Consider the following 22,258-nt stretch of genomic DNA (forward strand, 5'->3'; position numbering starts at 1 on the left):
CCTCACATCCTATGGATATTGCACACGCTATTGGCTGACAGCCTTCCGACTATTCTGTACTAAGAAAAAGAGGACAATGCTATGGCTATACAAATATTCCAAACCATTTCTCAAAAAACAGAATATATATTTGCAGGCACATTTTGTCAATGGACTCTGGGAATTCTTTTCTCTGCTCTTTGCTTCTATATAAGAAGCAGTCAAAAATGACCACGCTTCAGTATTTTCAAAACAGATATCCATTCCAATGGTGAGAGATGGAGGCAAAAACTGTGCGCAAAATCAAAAGAAAAGATTCGTCCTTTGTTTTTGCTATAATATATGCCGCCACCAACACAATCACTTCATTGTCAGAGTGCATATATTTCCTCTTTAATTTTTATAGAACTTCACAGTTGGCACTGTTTACCAAACACAGTTGATTCATCAACCCTGTTATAGCTATGTTCCACATCCTCACGGAATAACTAGCAAATTCCTGGCATGAATTTCCGCGATGCTGGAGACAGGCCTTAAATGTCAATTATTCAAGGTTGCATTTGAAAACTATCGGATAATTATCGCATAGAAACGTTCGGATTATGAACATCCAAAATAAATGGTGGAATAACTGGGAATTTTTCGGAACGGCAAAGCCTTACCACTAACCTACGTTGTGTGCCAGTTCATACAACGAAAGGGGCGCAGCTGAGTTGCAGCGTACGTTCCCAGTCTTGGCGGGGGCCGCTCTTTCTTGGTGTATGTCGCTCTGTTGACGAAGCCGAAGCAGAGGCAAAGGCTAGCCTAAAAGAGAACCGCGCGCCCGTCGCAACTCAGCTTTTAAAAACAAAACAAAAATATTTTATGAACCGCTTCGTCAATGCCTCAACCCGCGTCGAGTCGAGCTACAACCCCAGAAATATGAAGTTTACGCTGGATGGTCCAGCCGGTTAGCAGGCCTAGGGCCCCCTAGGGATAACAGAAAAATTTTGTTAAAAAACAGAACTCCAAATAATGAATAAAAAATATAATAGCCACTGAGAAAAATCAAATAAAGGAGGGCCCCAGTTGTGGCCCCCCGGTTGGGGTTGATCGGCCCGAATAGGTCGCTACATCACATCAGCCCTCAAAACAAAATGAAAAACCAATCAAGCGGCCAAAATGAGGCCCACACCAGCCAGTAAGTGTGATCTGGCCACACACGTTTCGAACTGAAATAACAAAGTCGGTTGGCAGCTAAAAATTATTCTATGCATACAATCTATATTTTGGAGTGTACACGTACACAACCTGCATGCGTCCAGTCGGCTCGTGTGCGCATGAGCCCAACGCGGCCATTCCCAAAGCCAAAGTCTGGGAACGTACGCTGCAAACTCAGCTGCGCCCCTTCGTTGTATGGGCACACATACGATGGAGTGGCCTTACGGACCAACACAGATGGTCGATGGTCGCCAGTGTGAAAAGGCAGAACATCCTCGAAATATATTCTGGATGATTCCCCTTGTGTATGGGGAATTAGTAGTTACTGGGCCTTAATTGGAATATTTATAGTATATTTTTGAAAAATGAAAGGTTCATTTTGGTATTTTTCTACGGGAAATTTATCGATAAATCCAATGTTCATCAAGAAGCATGGCATGCTTAACTCCGTACTTAAATAATTGTGTCCAAGTTACACATAAGTTTAAAAAGCGTGCATCTATTTGAATAATTCCAGTTATTCATTTTTTATTGGAACAGTATATAATACAAAGAATATAGATTATCATTAATTGGATCAGAAAATTTAAGAATGGATTCAAAATATTTATTGACAAAAAACTCTGACATACGGCTCATTTCGACGAATTTTGCAACTAAGCGGAAAACTGAAACAGCCAAATCTGATATGGACGTTAAAAATAAATTCAACTACACTCTATCCACGTCTCGAAATACACTACCAATATTACCAGCTAGTAAAAAAAATTGCATTGGACAACAAAATAAATCGTTACCAGTATTCAACTGCCGACAAAGAATATTAAAGGAAATAGAAATTAATGACACTGTTTTAATAATGAGTGAGACAGGATCAGGAAAAACAACACAAATTCCGCAGTTTCTTTTACATGAAGGGTATGCAAAGAGTTACATGATTTGTATTACTCAGCCACGTCGAGTAGCAGCAATCACAGTCGCAAGACGTGTTGCGCATGAGTTGTCAAGTAGTATTGGCGATATTGTGGGGTATACAGTTCGTTTCGAGGATGCTACTTCAAAGAATACAAAAATTCGTTATTTGACTGATGGTGTATTATTACGGGAATCTATAGAAGACCGCCTTTTGCTAAAATATTCTGTAATTATTCTGGATGAAGCTCATGAACGAACTGTAAATGCCGACTTATTATTTGGAATAGTAAAAGAAGCTCAAAAAGAAAGAAGAAGACAAAATGTATCCAATTTAAAAGTCGTGATTACTTCTGCGACGATGGATATTGATCATTTCGGAAGATATTTTAAGTGTAAGGGGTTGTATTTAGAGGGAAGAACGCATCCCGTCCGTGTAATGCATGCCAAGGAACCAATTGATGACTATATCCACGCGGTACTGGTTACTCTGTTTAATATTCATCGCACTGAACCAATAAAGTATGTATGCACTACAAAATATTTTTTAAAATCCAAGAAAAAGTTATAATAAAAATAATAAATATAATAATTAATTAATAAACTAAATTTATAGGGATATTTAGGCAGGCTCCAGTTTTCACTTTCCCATAACCGTTCCGATTTATTTAAAAAAACGCAATAATTCGTGTTGTAGTTAGCGTAAAACGTAAATTATTTCAAAATTTTCCCACTGAAATATGTTTTTAACGCTCGGAACGAACCCTATTGAATCCGTTGTCCGTTTGATTCTATTCAATCTAGTCTCAGTCCAATAGTGGTCCAGAGTCTTGTGACTATAAACAGAGTATTTTGCTGAATTCTCCGGATCGGATCGCTATATCATCCAGCTGTCATATGAATGATCGATCCAAAGCAAGGGTCATCAACCTGCGTTGCGAAAGAGCCGACTTTCGGCGTCATTATATTTCATATTTAAACCTTTTAATGTAAAATCAAAATTTAAATCTATTAACCACGTCTCAACAAAATACCGTAATATTGAAATATAATTTTGGCTCTTACAAAATTAAACAAACTAACTTAATTTTTGGCTTTTCCGTCTCAAAAGCTTTCCGTCAAGTAGTACATGTAAGACAATCTGTTAGCTACCTTTTCTCTATTAATTTTTTTATCCGTACTCGAACAGTTAAGGGGTACATTAGATTTGTGGTCAAAGTGAATGTGCGTAACGCACAGAAGGAAACGTTTCCGACCACATATAGTACACACTACTGGTCAAAATAATAAGTACACGCCTATGAGATTTATTTCACGGCTCGTAAAACTTTTTTAACAAACATATAAAAAAAATCCAATTTACTTTTATTTTACTAACCTACAGTAGATTATAAGCAAATGTAACATAATCATTTTTCGCTTCAAACTTTATATTTGTGATCGATTATATCTAAAAAAAATGAATAAGGGGTGGTCAAAATAATAAGTAACTCAAAGCTTATCAAAATTTTTAACTTTTTTCTTAATATTAGTAATCTTACTATAGTATCTGATACAAACAGGGGTATTCCATAACTATGGCCATTTTTTTTTGGCAAACCATCAATAAGTTTGCGCCAAATCTCTACTGGAATCTCATACCAAGTTTTTGGGGACAAATTCCCACAATTCTTCGGAGTTTCGAAACGTTTTTATGCCAACTCGACGTTTCAAGTCTCCCCATAGATTGTATATTGGGTTTAAGTCAGGAGATTGACTTCGCCAATTCAAAACGATAACCTTGCTCTTCGTAAACCAAACTTTGGTGTGTTTGAATCGTTGTCCTGTGGAAAGACCCACCTAAAGAACATGTTTTCCTTAGCATATGGTTGAAAAATGTCAGTCAATATTTTTTTATACCCGTACTCAAAAAAGAGTTAAGGGGTCTTTTGTATTTATGGTAAAAGTGGATGTGACAACGCAGAGAAGGAAACGTTTCCGACCCCATAAAGTATATATATTCTTGAACAGCATCAATAGCCGAGTCGATATAGCCATGTCCGTCTGTCCGTCTTGTTGAGCGCTTAGATCGCAGAGACTATAAGAGCTAGAGCAACCAAATTTTGTTTCCAGACTCATGTGATATAACACTGCTACAAGTGTATTTCAAAATTTCGCCCCGCCCCCTTCCGGCATCACAAAGAACGAAAATCTGTGGCAGGCACAATTTTAAAGATACGATAAAACCAAAAACGCAGTATCGTAGTGAATGACCATATCTACCAGATTACTGAATCTAAATCAGATCGGATCATTATTATGGCCAGAATAATGAAATTAATTTCAGTTGCTTCCCCCACCTCCCCAAGCAAACTCTTCCCTGTGCAATGCGCGACCTTTGCGGAGATGTATAATCTACATTGTAGATGTAGAATATACATTGTATATGTAGATTACAGATGTAGCAAAAAATGTAAAATAATTTAAAATTTCACATATGTATATCATAAGCTTACATATCTATATACTGACTGAGTACGGGTATAAAAGTAGAGTCGCATCCTTAGAAGCGACTCACAACGTTCCTTCTCGTTTAATTTAGCAATTATAATAATACTAATGGCTTTAAAATGTATTAAATCACTTCACAGCTATGACGTTTTAATCTTCTTAACAGGACAAGACGAAATTGAATCATTGGCTCAACAAATTCGACAACTTTCCAAGGTGAGTTTTTCTTCGAAATACAAAGATTTGAAGGAAGTCTATTATACATAATTCAAAGAATTATATACAGCAGTGGTCATTGAAATAGTGCCGCACCTCACCACTTTCAGGACTGTTTTTGAGACACTTTCATCATTCTAAATTTAACAGGTAATAACTTTTTGTAAGCATTAGAACCTCAAAGAAATCCCATTGAATTTGCATTCCATCTTCATGTTTTACATGACCTAAGAAAAATACCCATGAAATCTGCTGTTCACAGAAATAGTAGTGCTGGGTGTAAATATTTAACAAAAATTAAAAAACAACAAATTAATTTAAAAAAGTCACCATCAGTAAGTTTATTTCAGCTATTAAATATTTTGATGAAAGAAAGTTTTGGACATAGCGGTAATTTTTATTTCGGAGCTTAAAAGGAATCATTGCTCGGTCTAGAAAAGGAGACGTAAGAGTTAGACTAAAAACTAAAGGCAGGAGGTATAATGGCACTGAATACTAAGATTTATCCACTCTCACTATTGTATTTAACCCAATTAACTATAAGAATTAGGCTGTAAATCGATTTTGTATGCAAAAAACTTATCTAGTCCTAAAAAGCCACGCGTTTTGTCATAAAGCACATAGGCGCAGAACTCAAGTTAGGAAAAACGCATGTGGTCTGGCCTGTGGCACAGGTAAGATAGACTCCAGAGAATATGTTTGGCATTCACAGAAATCCGATTGCCACCCAAAATCATGAAAAAAATAGTATTGGGAATGCTGGGCTGAGACCTATGAGGCCAAGCTCATTTTGAGTTTCATCTGAAAATATCGACGTTTTGCTATGTCCAGCTCAGTACCTTTATCTCAATCTCATCGAAAACTTATGGGAGAATGTCAAATACATTGTAGCAACTTCAAAGCCGTCAACCAGATCAAAGTTTTAGCAAGTTTTCAGAGGAGTATTGACCGAAATCCTATTGAAGCGTTGTCAGGACCTTATTGACCCATGCCAGGTCGGTGTAAGGCCGTAATGAAATTATAATTGAACCTCAAGAAACATGAAGACCCTAAAAAATAGGTTCTAAATTAAGTTTTCTCGTGTTTTTCGATTTTCTAAAAAAACACTACTATTTCTATTAAGAGCAGATTTGATGGGTATTTTCCTTAAGTCATGTAAAACATGAAGATAGAATGCAAATGCAATAGGATTTCTTTAGGGTTCTAATGCTTACATATTCAGCTTTCCTAAAAGGTATTATATGTTAAAGTAGTCCTGAAAGTGGTGAGGTGCGGCACTACTATTTCAATGACCACAGCTGTACCTTATACAAAGAAATATTTTTGCATAATATTTTGTATACCCATACTCGAAGAGTTAAGGGGTTTATTAGATTTGTGGTAAATGTGGATGTGTGTAACGCAGAGAAGAAAACGTTTCCAACTCCGTAAAGTATATATATATTCTTGATCAGCATGAAGAGCCGAGTCGATATAGCCATGTCTGTCTGTCTGTCCGCCTGTCCGTCTTGATGAGCGCCTAGATCTCCAGACTCATGTGATATCGTAGAAAACTACCATAACTTTCAGATTACCGAATCAGGATCAGAATGGATCATTATTAAGCCAGAATGAAGAAATTAATTTTCAGTTGCTAACCCCACTCCTTCAGCTCTGCAGCAATACTTATTGTCTTTCTCGATCGCACACTCTGCCTGCCTCGTTCAGTAAGCGACCTCTAGCGAAGAACGAGTTAGAGCGGGGCGTGTTGGTGTAAGTAATTATGTACATTGATAACAGACGTAGCGAAAATATGTTAACTGATAAAATATACTGACCAAGTACAGATATAAAAGTGTAGTTGCGGTAACAGAAGCGACTCACACCGTTCCTCCTCGTTTTAAAGCCTAGTACTCAGTTTTCTTCTTCGAGAAAACGGCTCGCAAACAAAATCAGTGTTGATATTCGTATGAAACCGATAAGACATTTTTTTGGGCAAAAACTGTTTACTAGTGCCTTTACTGCAGGCAGTACTCAGTTCAAGGAAAAAAAGGTCGATAGATACTAGAAAAGCAGCCGATGGTATAAATAAATATAAATGTTCTATCTTCCGAGCAGTACCCCAGCAAACGCAAACTTAAACATTTCAAAATGAGAACAAAAACCGAATGAAATATTTAAATAATTAAGACATATGAATATTAAAATTTATTATTATACCCGTACTCAAAAAACAGGTAAGGGGTATATTGTATTTGTGGTAAAAGTGGACATGTGCAACGCAGAGAAGGAAACGTTTCCGACCCCATAAAGTATATATATTCTTGATCAGCATAACTAGCCGAGTCGATAGAGCCATGTCTGTCTGTCCGTCTGTCCGTCTTGTTTGACGCCTGGATCTCAGAGACTAAAAGAGCTAGAGGAACCAAATTTTGTTTCCAGACTCATGTGATATCACACTGCTACAAGTGTATTTCAAAATTTCGCCCCGTCCCCACAAAGGACAAAAATCTATGGCAGGCACAATTTAAAAGATACAATAAAACTAAAACGCAGTATCGTAGAGAATGCCCATATCTACCAGATTGAATCTGAATCAGATGGGATCATAATTATAGCCAGAATGAAGAAATTAATTTTATGTTGTTTCCCCCTCCTACTTCAGCCAGAGACCCGCTACTCATTCTCTTTCTCGCTCGCACACTCTGCCGCGTTATGTACGCGGGCTCTCTCTAGCGAAGGAGATGTAGAATGTACATTGTAGATGTAGATAACAGATGTAGCAAAAAAATGTAAAATGTAAAATTTTTTTCTAATTCTAAAAAATCATAATCTCAAAAATGTATGTATATACTGACTGAGTACGGGTATAAGTAGAGTCGCGTCCACAGAAGCGACTCACGTTCCTTCTCGTTTTTATTAACTTTTATGAGTATAAAACAAATATTGTTTTTAAAATATATGTTTTCTTCACGATGGTCTGCTGCTGCTGATAGCCAGACACATTTCTTTGCCAATCAAATATTGAGAAGCCCACGATATGCCGTGGAGAGAGCGACCCCAACCGAAGAAGTGCATTTCATTAAATGTACTCACATTCACTGCACTGCACGGCTTGGTTTCTGGCATCGTTAACCATCTATGGCTGTTGAAAAGCTTTGGCGACTCAGGCTAGGTGGAAGGTAGCAGTTGTAAACCCAGAAGCTCGCCAATTTACCCCGAAAAATTGACTCTGCAGGAGCAAATCGCTGCTTTTCCCGACGAGTTATGGACCCAGCATCCTTCTGCTGGGAATCAGTATGACTTTCTGATGATGGCAACATCCGACCTCTGATCGCGCACCGACTGGGTGAGCAAGTCGTTTGCAGCCTCGCAATGGTTCAGATATATTTGATAAAATCTACTGCGCTGCTACAGTTCGTAGCGATATGCCCAAGCTCCAAGAACTTGAAACACGCTCCCGTATTCGGAAGACTGACCAGGCTACCTTAACTTTCCAAGCGGAAACGGCGTTCCTTGCAACGGTCGCTGGAAGGCTGATAACACTAGTCAAAACTAGAATTAGGCTGTGGCCCAAAATTTAAATTCTTATAGATTTCGGGGTCTACAAATTTTTAACGAATTATGGTTTTTTTTTTATAGTGTATTTTTATACCCGTACTCAAAAAAGAGTTAAGGGGTATATTAGATTTGTGGTAAAAGTGGATGTGTGTAACGCAGAGAAGGAAACGTTTCCGACCCCATAAAGTATATATATTCTTGATCAGCATCAATAGCCGAGTCGATATAGCCATGTCCGTCTGTCCGTCCGTCCGTCCGTCCGTCCGTCTGTCCGTCTGTCCGTCTTGATGAGCGCCTAGATCTCAGAGACTATAAGAGCTAGAGCAACCAAATTTTGTTTCCAAACTCATGTAATATCACACTGCTACAAGTGTATTTCAAAATTTCGCCCCGCCCCCTTCTGCCCCCATAAAGGACGAAAATCTGTGGCAGGCACAATTTTAAAGATACGATAAAACTAAAAAAGCAGTATCGTAGAAAATGACCATATCTACCAGATTGCCGAATCTGAATCAGATCGGATCATAATTATAGCCAAAATTAAGAAATGAATTTTCTGTTGGTTCCCTCTCCTTCTCCAGCGCTGCTGACGCTACTGATTCTCTTACTCGCTCGCACACTCTGCCGCGTTCAGTGCGCGAGCAACCCCTAGCGGAGGAGATGTAGAATATAAATGGTACATGTACAATCTACATGTTAGATGTGGAATATACATTTTAGATGTAGATGTAGATAACAGATGTAGCAAAAAAATGTAAAATGTAAAATTTTTTTTTTTTAATTCTAAAAAATCATTAGCTCAAAAATGTATATACAGACTGAGTACGGGTATAAGTAGAGTCGCGTCCCCAGAAGCGACTCACACGTTCCTTCTCGTTTTTTAAAGAATTTTTTAAAATCTGTTATTATTTTTTTTTTTCAGAGGTAGTGCTTCTATTTTTCACATAACTTAAGTATTTTATATCTGGTTGCATAGAACTTTGCAGTTCTCAAAAGCTGACAAACGCAGCTATAAATCCGACCCAGACCTTTTGTATCTGTAGCTTAACGCCTGAAAGATAATAAGCTTTCAAATTCAAATTTCATCATTTTTTGCGGTATTTTTTTTTTTTTTTTTTATTTTGACTTTAAAAACTCGGGAAAAGTCGAAAAAAAAAATGGAAGCACTACCTCTGAAAAAAAAACCAAGAAAAAAAAATACCATATTTTAAAAATTCTTTAAAAAAAATGACAACATAAAAAAAAAATAAAGTAGTACAAAAAATTTTAAATATCGAAATCTATCAGAAAAAGTCATTTTGGTTCACAGCCTAAATCAAAAGTTCAATTTTGTCGAGTAGTGTAATGGCGCGCTGAGTACCACCAAACTCTGGGTGCAGGCTTTTAATCGAGTCATCGCCTTTGGCTGTGCACCTCACCCTGCGCTCTCGCCTACACTCGCTAATTTGTCGCTCTGGCTGCGACTAACCAGATTCAAAATCTCTGCTTTCGACATTGTTCGGGCCAGCGGCTACTTAAGCGTCTATTATAATATTAAATGTAGCTGTAACTAGTAGTATAAGAGTATCGAAACCTAAGCTTATGTATGTCCCCAGCGTTCGGCAGTGCTGCTGCGCTCTCCCTGTTAAAGGGCGCTCTGCACCTGCCGCGTCGGCTCTTGCATTGATCGGCCGTCGTGGCCTAAGTAGTTCTTTCCTAATCTCTCGCCGCATAGGTTGCATACTGAACCCCCGCTTGTGCACATTTATCTGGCTGGGCAAAAGAGCGAGCAATTGGCTTCAGCTAGCCGCCGGTATAAATAAACATAACGTTTTAAATCAAAGGTCTTTAATTGATTTTGGATAAATATAGGTGCCAAAAAAGCTTGGCATCTCAAACAGACATCTTATCCGATGGCTCGATGATGATATTATCCGGACGATAATTAAGTTGTCGCACCTGCGGCCTATCCTTCACCGTTGTCCACTCATTCGCTGGGGGACACACGGTCTCAGACCTACGCGTTGTTACGTGGGACTGCTCTGTGGGCGGCAAGGGTTCCCGAGTGCCCACCGCTCGTCTTCCTTTTTGGTGGTGGCTCCGCTGAATTCGAACAAGTTGACTGGGGTTTCCGCCGGTGCTGAGACAGTTAGGGCGCACGCACACACTAGCTGAAAGCGGAGCTGAATAGCTTGCTGATAAAGACAAACATGCTTGATCATTGGGAGAGCTTTCAGCTGAGCTAAGCAGCAATGTACGCATTTGCACTGGAGTAGCGTGTTTGATTTTTTCGGCTCCGCTTTCAGCTAGTGTGTGCGTGCGCCCTAAGTGTCGGCTGCTGCCTCGTTTTTAGAGTCTCCTTTAGAGGGAAACCAGTCTCAAGGACTTGCTGAGACCGTCCCTCCACCGCCTGCTCTCTGGGCCATATGCCTCTGGGCATCTGCCACTGCGGTGGGGACCTCCATTCCTGCCGCTATGAACTTGGGCCTAGGTTTTTAAATTCCAGTAGCCTGCGAAGCTATTTAAGCGGTTCTCCGGATCCAACAGTCTGGCAACCTACGTATGGAAACTGCGTCGATCCACTGCTGCCCGGCAGCTCCGTTTGTGGAGCAACTCTGCCAATCAGCTGTTCAGTGAAAATTGTTTCTATTTTTCATCAACCAACAACATCAATAGTGAAAGGCACCACTTCACCCCTCCTCCAGAGTGGGACGCCACTGTTTGTGCCCCTGCAACCTGGCTGGGTGTCGGCGAGATCGGATACCATGCGCAGTACGTACCCTGGCGACCTCGCTTACCTGCTTAACCGCTTTCCCTTTGCATTGCAGGCGATGCATGGATATTTACGTGGAAAACTTGGAGCTCGGACAAAACACAACCGTACTTGAAATGGCTCGAACACCAAAAAACATGTGAGTAAGTGTGTGCCGACCACTGCTTTAAACAAAACCAAACAGCTGCCTGAGCAGTGTAACCGTACGGAATGCAGTGCACACCTCTGGTCACACTACTGGCCTCTAGAAAATATATGGCACATTTTTCTGGCAAACATTTTTGGAACTGACTGGCTTTTGAGTACGCAGTCTTATTAGTAGTGCAATGTTATTAAAAATGTTAATATTAAAAAATTTCGATTAAGTGAGAAGATAAAATTAACCTGAAAGTAGTCTTCATAGTAAATAATTATATGTACATTTTACATCTTACATATTTTAATATATGTAACAGTAATGTACATAGCAATAGTTTTAGTACTTCATATATGTTAAAAGTAGATGCAAGTGCGTAGTTGTGTAAAATTGTGCATAAGTTTTCAATTCGGTTCCTTAAGCGTACCTCCAAGGAACTAAACCAAATTTTTCCAAAGGAACATGAATGCGCCTATGAACCGAGTATTTAAGTACAGTTTATGGATGCTTCAGTTGCAATATGTCCTCTCAAGTAATGAGAAGAGATTTAATTAAGCTTAGCTCAGTTTATGGAGGCATGAGCTGCAATATGTCCTCTCAAGTAATGAGAAGAGATTTAATTAAGCTCTCCTGGCCTTCCAAATAATTTGTGAAACATATGTGCCAGAATCGGGGATCCTGTTTCTAGCGAGGTCTTGGCGATGAAGATGTGACATGGGGGGCGTTCAAATGAAAGAAATTATTCTTTATCTCAATCAGAATGAATGACGAAATTTTTGTTAATATTATGGACACTGAGCACTGGACTTTTTAACAGGATTATGCGTCAATAAGGTGCGCGAAAGAAGTCACCTTACAATGCTTGTTATCTGCTGTAAAATCTTCTATGCTGGGTTTTATCTATTTCTTTTTGGGCATAAATTCGTACAAAAAGCTCACCTTTATGGCAACAACAAAATACAGTAAAAAATAGAGTTAGGTTCCGTTATAATTTCAAAAAATCTCATGCGCCTCTTAATGCAGAACGAAATAATTGAGCTTACATTAGTAGTCAATGACATCTTAAAAGTGCATCAGAGCTCCAAATTTATTGATTTTTTTTTGCGTTTTAGCTTAAAACCAAATTCAAAGTGAGTTTATTGTTATAATGTGGTGTTTCATGTTCAAAACTAGTTTATTTTCAATAGAATGTCTCAAAGCCGATATCTTTCCAATGAAGAGCGTACTAAAATGGTATGCTATCGTGAAAATGGGATGCCACTACAGCAAATCGCTAGCAAAATGAACAGAAGCTATTATATTTTATCCAAAAAATTTTGAAAGATCCAGAAAACCTCGATCGTGTCGCCCACCATTACTGCAAGAGCGTGACAAGCGCTGTATTAAAAGCATAGCTGTTAAAGAAAACCACAGCGCAGCAAATTTGCCACGAACTGACTTTCCCAATATCAAAGCGTCGAGTGCAACAAATTTTGAGGGCAGATCTAAACGTTTCATACGAAAAAAAAAACAAGTCAAATGTCAGCTACTTGCTCGACATAAAGTTGCCCGAATTGAAATTGCACACAATCACAAGTTTTGGGACTTGGAGTGCAAAATATTATATTCAGGGATGAAAAAAAATTCAATTTAGATGGATACCAATACTATTATAGGGATGTGGCAAAATATTATATTCAGGGATGAAAAAAAATTCAATTTAGATGGATACCAATACTATTATAGGGATGTTTGGGCTCCAAAGCAGGTGAAAATTTCTAGAAATTTTCAAGGAGGGTCACTAATGGTGTGGGCTGCATTTGGCTTTGCTGGAAAGAGTCCAATATGTTTCGTTACCCACAAAATGAACTCGGAGAAATATGTTCAACTATTGGACGAAGTTCTTGTTGATTTTGGGGAAGCGCATTATGGAGATTCCTGGATTTTTCAACAGGATAATGCCGCGATCCACGTGTCAAAGTACACAAAAACATATTTTGAAGACCGAAAAATTCCGCTTTTAAAATGGCCAGCAAAAAGCCCTGATCTCAACCCTATTGAAAACCTTTGGGGCATACTTTCTGCCAAAGTTAACATGCACGGAAGACAATTTACCACAGTACGAGAGTTGAAAGAGGCAATAGTAAAGGAGTGGCCGAAATTGGATATATCCTTACTCCAAAAATTGATCCTTTCAATGCCAGGACGCATTAAAAAGGCTTTAAATAGCAAAGGAGGCCACATTTAGGCAATTGAATACCCTTTAATAATTTTAAATATAAGTAAAGTTAAGAAAATACCATTCTAATTAAATTATAAGTTCACATATTTCGTTCCGGAAAATATTCATTTAAATAATTAAAAATATTTTAAATGTATACAAAACTTTCTTTGGCCTTTTTATACCCGTACTCAAAAAAGAGTTAAGGGGTATATTAGATTTGTGGTAAAAGTGGATGTGTGTAACGCAGAGAAGGAAACGTTTCCGACCCCGTAAAGTATATATTCTTGATCAGCATCAATAGCCGAGTCGATAGAGCCATGTCTGTCTGTCCGTCTGTCCGTCTGACCGTCTGTCCGTCTGTCTGTCTTGTTGAGCGCGTAGATCTCAGAGACTATAAGAGCTAGGGCAACCAAATTTGGTTTCCAGACCCATGTGATATCCCACTGCTACAAGTGTATTTCAAAATTTCGCCCCGCCCCCTTCCGCCCCCACAAAGAACGAAAATCTGTGGCAGGCACAATTTTAAAGATACGATAAAACTAAAAACGCAGTATCGTAGAGAATGCCCATATCTACCATATCTACTGCTGAATCTGAATCAGATCGGATCATAATTATAGCCAGAATGACGAAATTAATTTTCAGTTGCTTCCCCTGCCCCCTCCAGCCAACGACAACACAACTCATTTTCCATCTCGCTCGCACACTCTGCCGCGTTCAGTGCGCGAGCAACCCCTAGCGGAGGAGATGTAGAATCTAAATGGTACATGTATAATCTACATGTTAGATGTAGAATATACATAATATATGTAGATGTAGATAACAGATGTAGCAAAAATTTTTTTTTTTTAATTCTAAAATTCTAAAAAATCATATGTTCAAAAATGTAAATACTGACTGAGTACGGGTATAAGTAGAGTCGCGTCTTTAGAAGGACTCACACGTTCCTTCTCGTTTGACTTGTTATTTTGTTGACTTTAACAAAATTTAAAAATTTGGAAATTTGAAAATTTTATAAGGGTTTTTATGTTTGTAGGGTGACTTCTTTCGCGCACCTTAGACGGTGTACGTGTAACCCAAAGCGTCTTTACAGGCTGGTATTGAACTGGCCGGAATTAATTCCTAACCTAAATCCCATTGAGAACCTTAAGAACAGGACACAGTTTGTGGAAGATAGGTAACATTTAATGGCAATGAAGAACTACATACTGACTACTACATACTTCCATACCTGGAAAATAATTTTGTTACGAAATGCTAAGCTGTAGCAAGAGCCATTAATCCCATTCGTCGTAAATTCGCGCTTCCGTTCGGTTTTTTTGTTTAACGCTACCCGTAGTGAAATATATTACATTTTAGAGGGTGAAAAATGTATCTTATCTTAGTTAGACCTATTTAAAGCCGGACATCCGTAGTTGCAAAGTTTTGGCAGGTCGGTACACAATTTTTAGAAATGACCGTTCGTCGCGATGTGGAGGTGGGGTCCTAATTGCAGTGGACTCAAACTTCACGTTGGAACATTTTATAGTCCAGGTTCAACAAGACCTGAAATTGCTGTGCGTAAAACTAATTCTCCCAGGCTTTTTCATTTTCATTACTTGCTCGTATATTCCACCTTAATATACGAGCATCACCTGCCCGCTTTAAAAACTGTTTCTTCCTCGCTATCGCTATTTGGTGATTTCAATTTTCCAGGTACTGTTTGGTCTTCGGTAAACGAGTCTAATAATCTTGTGCCCATGTCACGACATGATTTTATCGACGGCTTGCTAGACCTATCCTTGCCTCAAGTCACCCATGTGAAAAATTCCTTGCTTGATCTGTGCTTTGTCTCGGATCCGACCATAGCGTTGCTAACCCGAGCCCTTCCGCTCACTATACCTGAAGACTCCTACCATCCTGCATTCGAAGTGTTGGTCGATATTGGGCCTACTGTATTGGATCTAAACGTGTCCGCTGCTTTCGTAAAGCCGAGTTTACGAAGCTTAAGAACCTCATTAGGGATTTTGATTGGTCCGCTCTGTACTTGTGCACTGACGTTATGAAAGGCACAAACATTTTTTACCATGTACTTGACACATTTTGATTCTTGTGTCCCACTTTCTTGTCCGGTTAGATCTGGGAAGCTTCCTTGGTTTACCAAAGAGTTATCCAGTAGATAAAAAAACTTAAAATCAAGACTAAAATCGTGAAGTTGGTTCTCCCTTTTCTCTTTCTCACTTTGTAATAGCTCGGTCAAATTTCTCCGTTCTTAACGCTCAATGCTTTAAAAACTACCTATCTCGATGCAGAATACGATTTTCACAGGACCCTAAATAGTTTTACAGCTTCGTAAATAGTAAGCGTAGAACGTCCGCACATCCATCCTCGCTATCATTTCTTAATATGTCAGCAAACAATGATCAGGCAATTGCCGATCTTTTTGCCAAATTATTCCAAACAACCTATTCTCATGAAAGCTACTCTGGTCAGCCGTATCCATTCAGTTTACTAAGGTCGAACGGCATTTTCAGCTCCTTGTTAAATGAAAGATCACTGCTTCACTGAAGCTTCATGCTTCATTTTAACTCGGCATTTGCAACATTTCTGCAAATCACTTATATCTCCATCTCAGCACGGATTTATTAGGCGACGAGCAATAACCACAAATTTATTAGAGTTTACCTCTTTTATCATTAAAGGCTTCTAAGGTAACTTGCACACGGATGTCATTTACGCTGATTTCAGTAAAGCATTCGATTCTGTAAACCATTCCCTTCTAGCAAAAAAAACTTGACCTTTTTGGGTTTCCGCCTAATATTTTGAGATGGATTTCTAGCTACCTTCTTTCTAGGTCTCAAAGAGTCCTCTTCAAAAACTCCTTCTCTTCACCCGTTAAGGTTACTTCTGGAGTACCCCAACTATTCCCACTGTTTATAATAACCTGCCATCATTATTAACAAACTCTCGAGCACTCATATATGAGGATGATGTTAAACTCTGTGTCCAGTATAGAACATTTCATTTCACTCTCGCTTGCAATCCGATCTCAATAACTTTTAGTCTTGGTGTTGTGAAAATATGTTACACCTAAATGCCTCGAAATGCATAGTAATAACATTTCATCGCTCCAGCCCCTTTTTGGCTCCTTAAAGCCTCTGTGGTGGTTCTCTTGAGAGAATTACCTTGGTTGATCTTGGTGTTAAACTAGACCCCAAGTTAAAGTTTTCTGAACACATTTCTACCATGGTAAAAAAGGGCATGGGCCATAGGTTTAGGTAGTCGGTAGTCAAAGGAGTTTGACGATCCCTATATAACGAAGACTCTCTATCTAGCCTGTTCGTCCGATTTTAGAGTACGGCTCTTTTTTATGGTGCCCCCAGTACAAAGTACACCAGGCCCGTATAGAATCAGTCCAGAACAACTTTTTACTTTTTGCTCTGCGTGTAAGGCCGTAAGAAAAATAAATTTTTTTTGAAACTTGATATAAAACCTCAAGACACATGTAGAACCTGAAACATAGGTTCTAAATTCAATTTCGTTTTTTTTTATATATCCGTACTCAAAAAATAGTTAAGGGGTAGATCCATTAGGGTGTGAATGCTCTATGTACTTGTTGGCGTCTTCGGTAATTTTCTGATTTTATTGCGACATGCCCTTACGCACATTTTCGTTATCTTCTTCGATGCGTTCGCTTGCTCTACAATGCCGCATAAATGTTTCATTATTTGTTAGATGGTCGAACTGGGACTGCTTGCGTCTTGCTGGCATTGTTGACTGTATAAAACACCAAATTGACAAAAATTCACAAAAAACGTAAACACACGTAAAAACAACGCCACACCGACAAATATTACATTATGACACAAAACACACTGACACACTGGGAAGAGTTTAAACACACATATATACACCATAAAACACACTGACAAATAACACTACTCGACAAAATCGAACTTTTTTTTCCTCAAGGATCCAAACCGACTTTTTCTGATAGATATGGGGCTTTAAATTTTTTTAAAGAATTATGGTTTTTTTTTCTATGGCAGAACTTTTTTTTGAAGAATTTTTGAAGTCTGGTATTTTTTTTTTTTAGCTTTTTTCAGAGGTAGCGCTTGTTTTTTTCACATAACTCTAGTATCTTACGTCTGGTTGTAAAGAACTTTGCTATTTTGAAAAGATAATTGAAACAGCTAGAAGTTGATGCCAAACACTTTGTGATTTCAGCTTACCGTCTGGGAAATATAAAGCATTGAAATGCAAAAATGATGATTTTTGTGGGGTATTTTTTATACCTTTTTGAAGGCGGCGGGCCCAACTGCCAATTGGGAACAAAGGATCGCGATCAAGTACCAAATGTACAACCCTTGTTCGTTTGCTTTGTTCCCAATTGGCAGTTGGCGCCGCTTCAAAATGTATTTTTTGTTCATTTTTTCCATATTTTAGGTTTGGTTAACGAATTTTAGCTCCAAAGTCTCTCCATAGATTTTAATGAGCGATACCTTAAACGACGCCTAATTAACGCACCTATACACAAAAATAGAGGACACAAGATATAATTTTTTTTCGACTTTTCCTGAGTTTTTAAAGTCAAAATTTCGTAAAAAATACCCCACAAAAATCATAATTTTTGCATTTCAATGCTTTATATTTCCCAGACGGTAAGCTGAAATCACAAAGTGTTTGGCATCAACTTTTAGCTGTTTCAATTATCTTTTCAAAATAGCAAAGTTCTTTACAACCAGACGTAAGATACTAGAGTTATGTGAAAAAAACAAGCGCTACCTCTGAAAAAAGCTAAAAACAAAATACCAGTTTTAAAAAATTCTTTAAAAAAAAGTTCTGCCATAGAAAAAAAAAATATCATCAAACCATTTCTAAGCCCCAAATCTTTAAGAAAAAGTTCGTTTTGTTCCTTGAGGAAAAATCGTGTTGACTAGTGTAATTTAAAGCATTACTTGATCCAAAAACACTAAAATCGCGATAAAAGGTTAATGGGTGGCGATATGAAGTTGGAAAACAATTTATGACATAATATACGACCATAACCATAAACATCGTGACACGAGATTTTTATACTCGTACTCGTAGAGTTAAGGGGTACATTTGATTTTCGGTAAAATTTTATGTGTGTAACGCAGAGAAGGATAAACTATATATATTCTTGAGCTGCATCAATAGACGAGTCGATGTCTGTCCGTATGTCCGTCCCTCCGTCCGTCCGTCTCTCCGTCCGTCCGTCCCTCCGTCCGTCCGTGCGTCTTGTTTGTCGCCTTGTTCTCAGAGACTATAAGAGCTAGAGCCACCATATTTTGTTTCCAGACTCATGTGATATCATACTGCACAAGTGCATTTCACACACTGCTCTGTGCAATGCGCGACCTTTGCGGAGAAGATGTAACAGATGTAGAAAAAAAAATTTTAAATGTGTAATATTTTTTTAAAATTCTACATAAATCATAAGCTCACATATTTATATACTGACTGATTACGGGTATAAAAGTAGAGTCGCGTCCTCGAAACATACTCACAACGTTCCTTCTTGTTATATATGGAGATGTTATAATACTAATATAAAAATAGTTAAAATATATCATTATTATTTTTCTTTCTCAGATGGATATAAATGGACCTACTAATCTTCGTGTCTATACACTGTACGCGCAATTATCACATAGCATGCAGCTGGAATGTTTTTTAACGGGTCCATCAAATATACGGAAAATTGTCTTAGCCACAAATATAGCTGAAACGTCGATTACCATTCCTGGTATACGCTGCGTCATCGATTGTGGATTTGTAAAAGAAAAATTTTTTAACTCCATTGACGGAATTGATATTTTAAAAACCGTTAGAATATCAAGGGCACAAGCATGGCAACGTACTGGGCGTGCAGGTCGTGATGCATCTGGAATATGTTACCGGGCATATACAAAAGGCGAAATGGACTCTTTTATGAACTCGACTCAGCCGGAAATTCTTAGAACAAATCCGACATCAACAGTGCTTCAACTTTTGGCTATGGATGTAGACTGCAATAATTTTGATTTTTTAGATACTCCATTAGATGAATCACTGACTAGTGCATATAGAAGTTTGGATGGTCTTGGGGCTATTGAATATGGACCTATATCATATATTACGCCTCTAGGTCGTTTAATGTCCCAGTATCCATTAGATCCAAAATATTCTAAATTATTAACATCAGCTTCATCGTTTGGTTGTATGGAGGAAATGCTACGTCTAGTTTCTGTCCTTTCGAGTGATAATGTTTTTGTTTCAAGCAGCTCTAAAAGTGAATTGGCTACACTTGCCCATGCCAAGTTTCACTCTAAGCATGGAGATCATTTAACTCTGCTGAATGTTTTTAATTTATTTTTAAAGGCTGAAAAGCCAAAGGTAAGAAGAAGCACTTACTACTTATATTTTAATTTAGATTTATAAATTTATTTCGTTTGTTTTTATATTTTTTAGGTGTGGTGTCACGACAATTATTTAAATTATCGCTGTCTAATATACGCTCGTAACGTTTGTCGCCAGTTGTCAGATATAAGCCTGCGATTGGGCCTGACTATAAACAACTCCGAAAACATTGAATCGTTTAAAAAATGTCTTTTAAAGGGATTTTTTGAGAATATTGCTACATTGCAAAAGGATGGTTCTTACTTAACTTATTCCGGACATCTTAAGGCAAAAATTCACCCTTCAAGTGTTTTTCACCTAAAGTACAAGCCCAAATGTATATTGTTTACTCAAATGATTCAGACTGATAGTAACTTTCTTCGGCAAGTCACAGATATATATATGGACTGGGCTAAAGAAATAGTACCATGTCTTAGAAATGGCCTCAAATAAAATACACGATAATTTTTAGAATGTACGTTTTGGATTATTTCTGTTTCTGATAGAAACTTTGTTCTGTTTACTTGTTAAGCTTAGTACTTAAATCAACAATTCTGCACAATTTTTTTGTTTGCTGCTTACAACTTTAGTTTGTTCAAAATGTTTTTAAAAATAAGTGCCTGCAGAAAGGAGAATGAAACAGTTATATACAAGCCAACGACGTAAATATTGAATAAATGCGTTTTTTATAAAAATAAAAAAGAAAAGAAAGGGTTCATTCATTCATTTTTATTCAGTTGTTTGTATTTGCCAGAAGAATATATTTACGTTAGAAAAACCATCGATCACGAAAAAAATAGATTTTTAGGACGGTTGGGCCGACGGGACGACGTACACGTCGTGAAATAAGTAATCGGAATATCTCTATTAATCAGGTTCGCGTTGCACAACTACCACTTTAAATTCGACCAGTAGACTTGAATCGCTCTTCTTTCGAATACGATTGCGCAATAGCCTACCAAGATCTTCGCTGCGTTGATATTGTAGGTTAGGTTGAGGCAGCTGTCGGGATCGTCAGAGACCCGACACACCTAGGCCGGTTTCGGCCCATTGTGATACCGCATAGATCGTTCCCTCTTCCCTCGTGAGACACTATGTTATCCATTGTTCCATCCGGATGCCCTTATGAATGAAGCATGTCCGAAATGTCAATTAGGAAAGGTGCGCTCAAGTATTGAAGTCTCCTTCTACTGAGAGCCGGACAGGATTAGAACAGATGTTCCACAGTCTCCTCCTCGTCCTCATCTCTACATCTCCGACAGAAGTCGTTATAGGGGGCACCCAGCCTGTTTGCATGGGTGCCTATTAGCCAATGTCCCGTAAGGGAGGGTATGACTGAGCTGCACCTGCTCCTACTGAGTTTGCAAAGCTCATCGGTGCGCTTCCTAGTAATGTTAGGCCATGTTTGCCGAGTTATGCGACATAGTGGCACTCTTTGCCATCTGTCATTAGTCATTAGTCGCTTAAAATGTTCTTTTATTTTGAGCTTGCAGGTGGCCATTGGCATACGAATATCCTCCTTATCATGGAGAAGGGGGATTGTTGTACCAGCTCTGGCCAGCTCGTCTGCTATACAGTTACCTTCAATGTCCTGGTGGCCCGGGACCCATATTAAGCTGATGACAAACTGATAAGCCATCTCATGGAGAGATTTGCGACAGTTTGCCACGGCACGTTCCTGAAGGCAGCTCAAAGCTTCCCTGATCGCTATGACTTCCGCTTGGAAGACACTGCAGTGATCTGGGAGCCTGAAAGAGTGTCTTATATTCAGATGTTCGGAGTGGATTCCTCCTCCGACTTTGTTGTCCAGCTTTGAGCCATCAGTAAAGATTTGAATGGCTCCATCTGGGCCAGGTGGTCCCTCGAGCCAGTTGGTTCTGTGAGGGATGATTGTTACGAATCTGTATCTGTATACTCCCTCGGAACGCAGTAGTCCGTTTTTGTGGGGACGATTTTGTTTCCATTTAGGATGGACGCATGGCCGGTGTGATGTGACACCCATTGGTCAGAGTCTCTAAGACGGACTGCTGCCATTTCTTATGCTCCTTACCTGCAAGGTCAAGGCTCTGCAGGCATAGGATATCATTTAGCGCATCCGATGGTGTGGTGCTCAGAGCTCCACTGATGCATAGGACTGCAGTGCGCTGCACCTTGCCCAGTTGTTTAGTGATGGTCCCCTTCGATAGGGCAGGCCACCACACTGCGACTCCGTAGAGTAGATTGGTCTTACTATTGCTAGGTATATCCATTGGACTATTCTTGGGTTCATGACACATTTTTTCGACTGTCAGTATCTTCCTGAAGATACTTTGCAGCCAGTTGATGGCAATGTCCCCGGCTTTTTGTAACTGAGCCGGAATGACTTGGTCCGGGCCAGGCGATTTGAAGGATTTAAAGCTGTTTACTGCCCAGCTAATATTCCGTTCTGTGAGGATGTGCACCATCGAGG

At 38.8% G+C, this 22,258-nt stretch overlaps 1 protein-coding gene across 4 annotated transcripts; it reads left to right on the forward strand.

The window, feature by feature from the left end:
- Nucleotides 1-1,590: 1,590 nt before the first annotated feature.
- On the forward strand, nucleotides 1,591-20,511 carry LOC111081417 (ATP-dependent RNA helicase DHX33). Of its 4 annotated transcripts, none has more exons than XM_041595822.1 (4): nucleotides 1,596-2,613; nucleotides 4,722-4,797; nucleotides 19,024-19,806; nucleotides 19,882-20,511. In XM_041595822.1, the coding sequence occupies exons 1-4, from the start codon at nucleotides 1,772-1,774 to the stop codon at nucleotides 20,260-20,262; spliced, it is 2,082 nt and encodes a 693-aa protein (XP_041451756.1). In that variant the 5' UTR covers nucleotides 1,596-1,771; the 3' UTR covers nucleotides 20,263-20,511. The 4 variants fall into 4 exon arrangements, with proteins under 4 accessions (XP_041451761.1, XP_041451756.1, XP_041451757.1 ...); XM_041595823.1 differs by having other exon boundaries at nucleotides 2,525-2,613; nucleotides 4,748-4,797; XM_041595827.1 differs by lacking the exons at nucleotides 19,024-19,806; nucleotides 19,882-20,511 and adding an exon at nucleotides 11,145-11,229 and having other exon boundaries at nucleotides 1,591-2,613.
- The last annotated feature ends 1,747 nt before the right edge of the window (nucleotides 20,512-22,258 follow it).

This window comes from Drosophila obscura, unplaced genomic scaffold (genome assembly GCF_018151105.1).
Source record: "Drosophila obscura isolate BZ-5 IFL unplaced genomic scaffold, ASM1815110v1 contig_137, whole genome shotgun sequence".
Classification (NCBI taxonomy): domain Eukaryota; kingdom Metazoa; phylum Arthropoda; class Insecta; order Diptera; family Drosophilidae; genus Drosophila; species Drosophila obscura.

Coding starts and splice junctions, on each gene's coding strand:
- LOC111081417 (XM_041595822.1), top strand. CDS start 1,772: ATGGATTCAAAATATTTATTGACAAAAAACTCTGACATACGGCTCATT. Junction 2,614..4,721: donor CATCGCACTGAACCAATAAA/GTATGTATGCAC, acceptor ATCACTTCACAG/CTATGACGTTTTAATCTTCT. Junction 4,798..19,023: donor AAATTCGACAACTTTCCAAG/GTGAGTTTTTCT, acceptor TTTCTTTCTCAG/ATGGATATAAATGGACCTAC.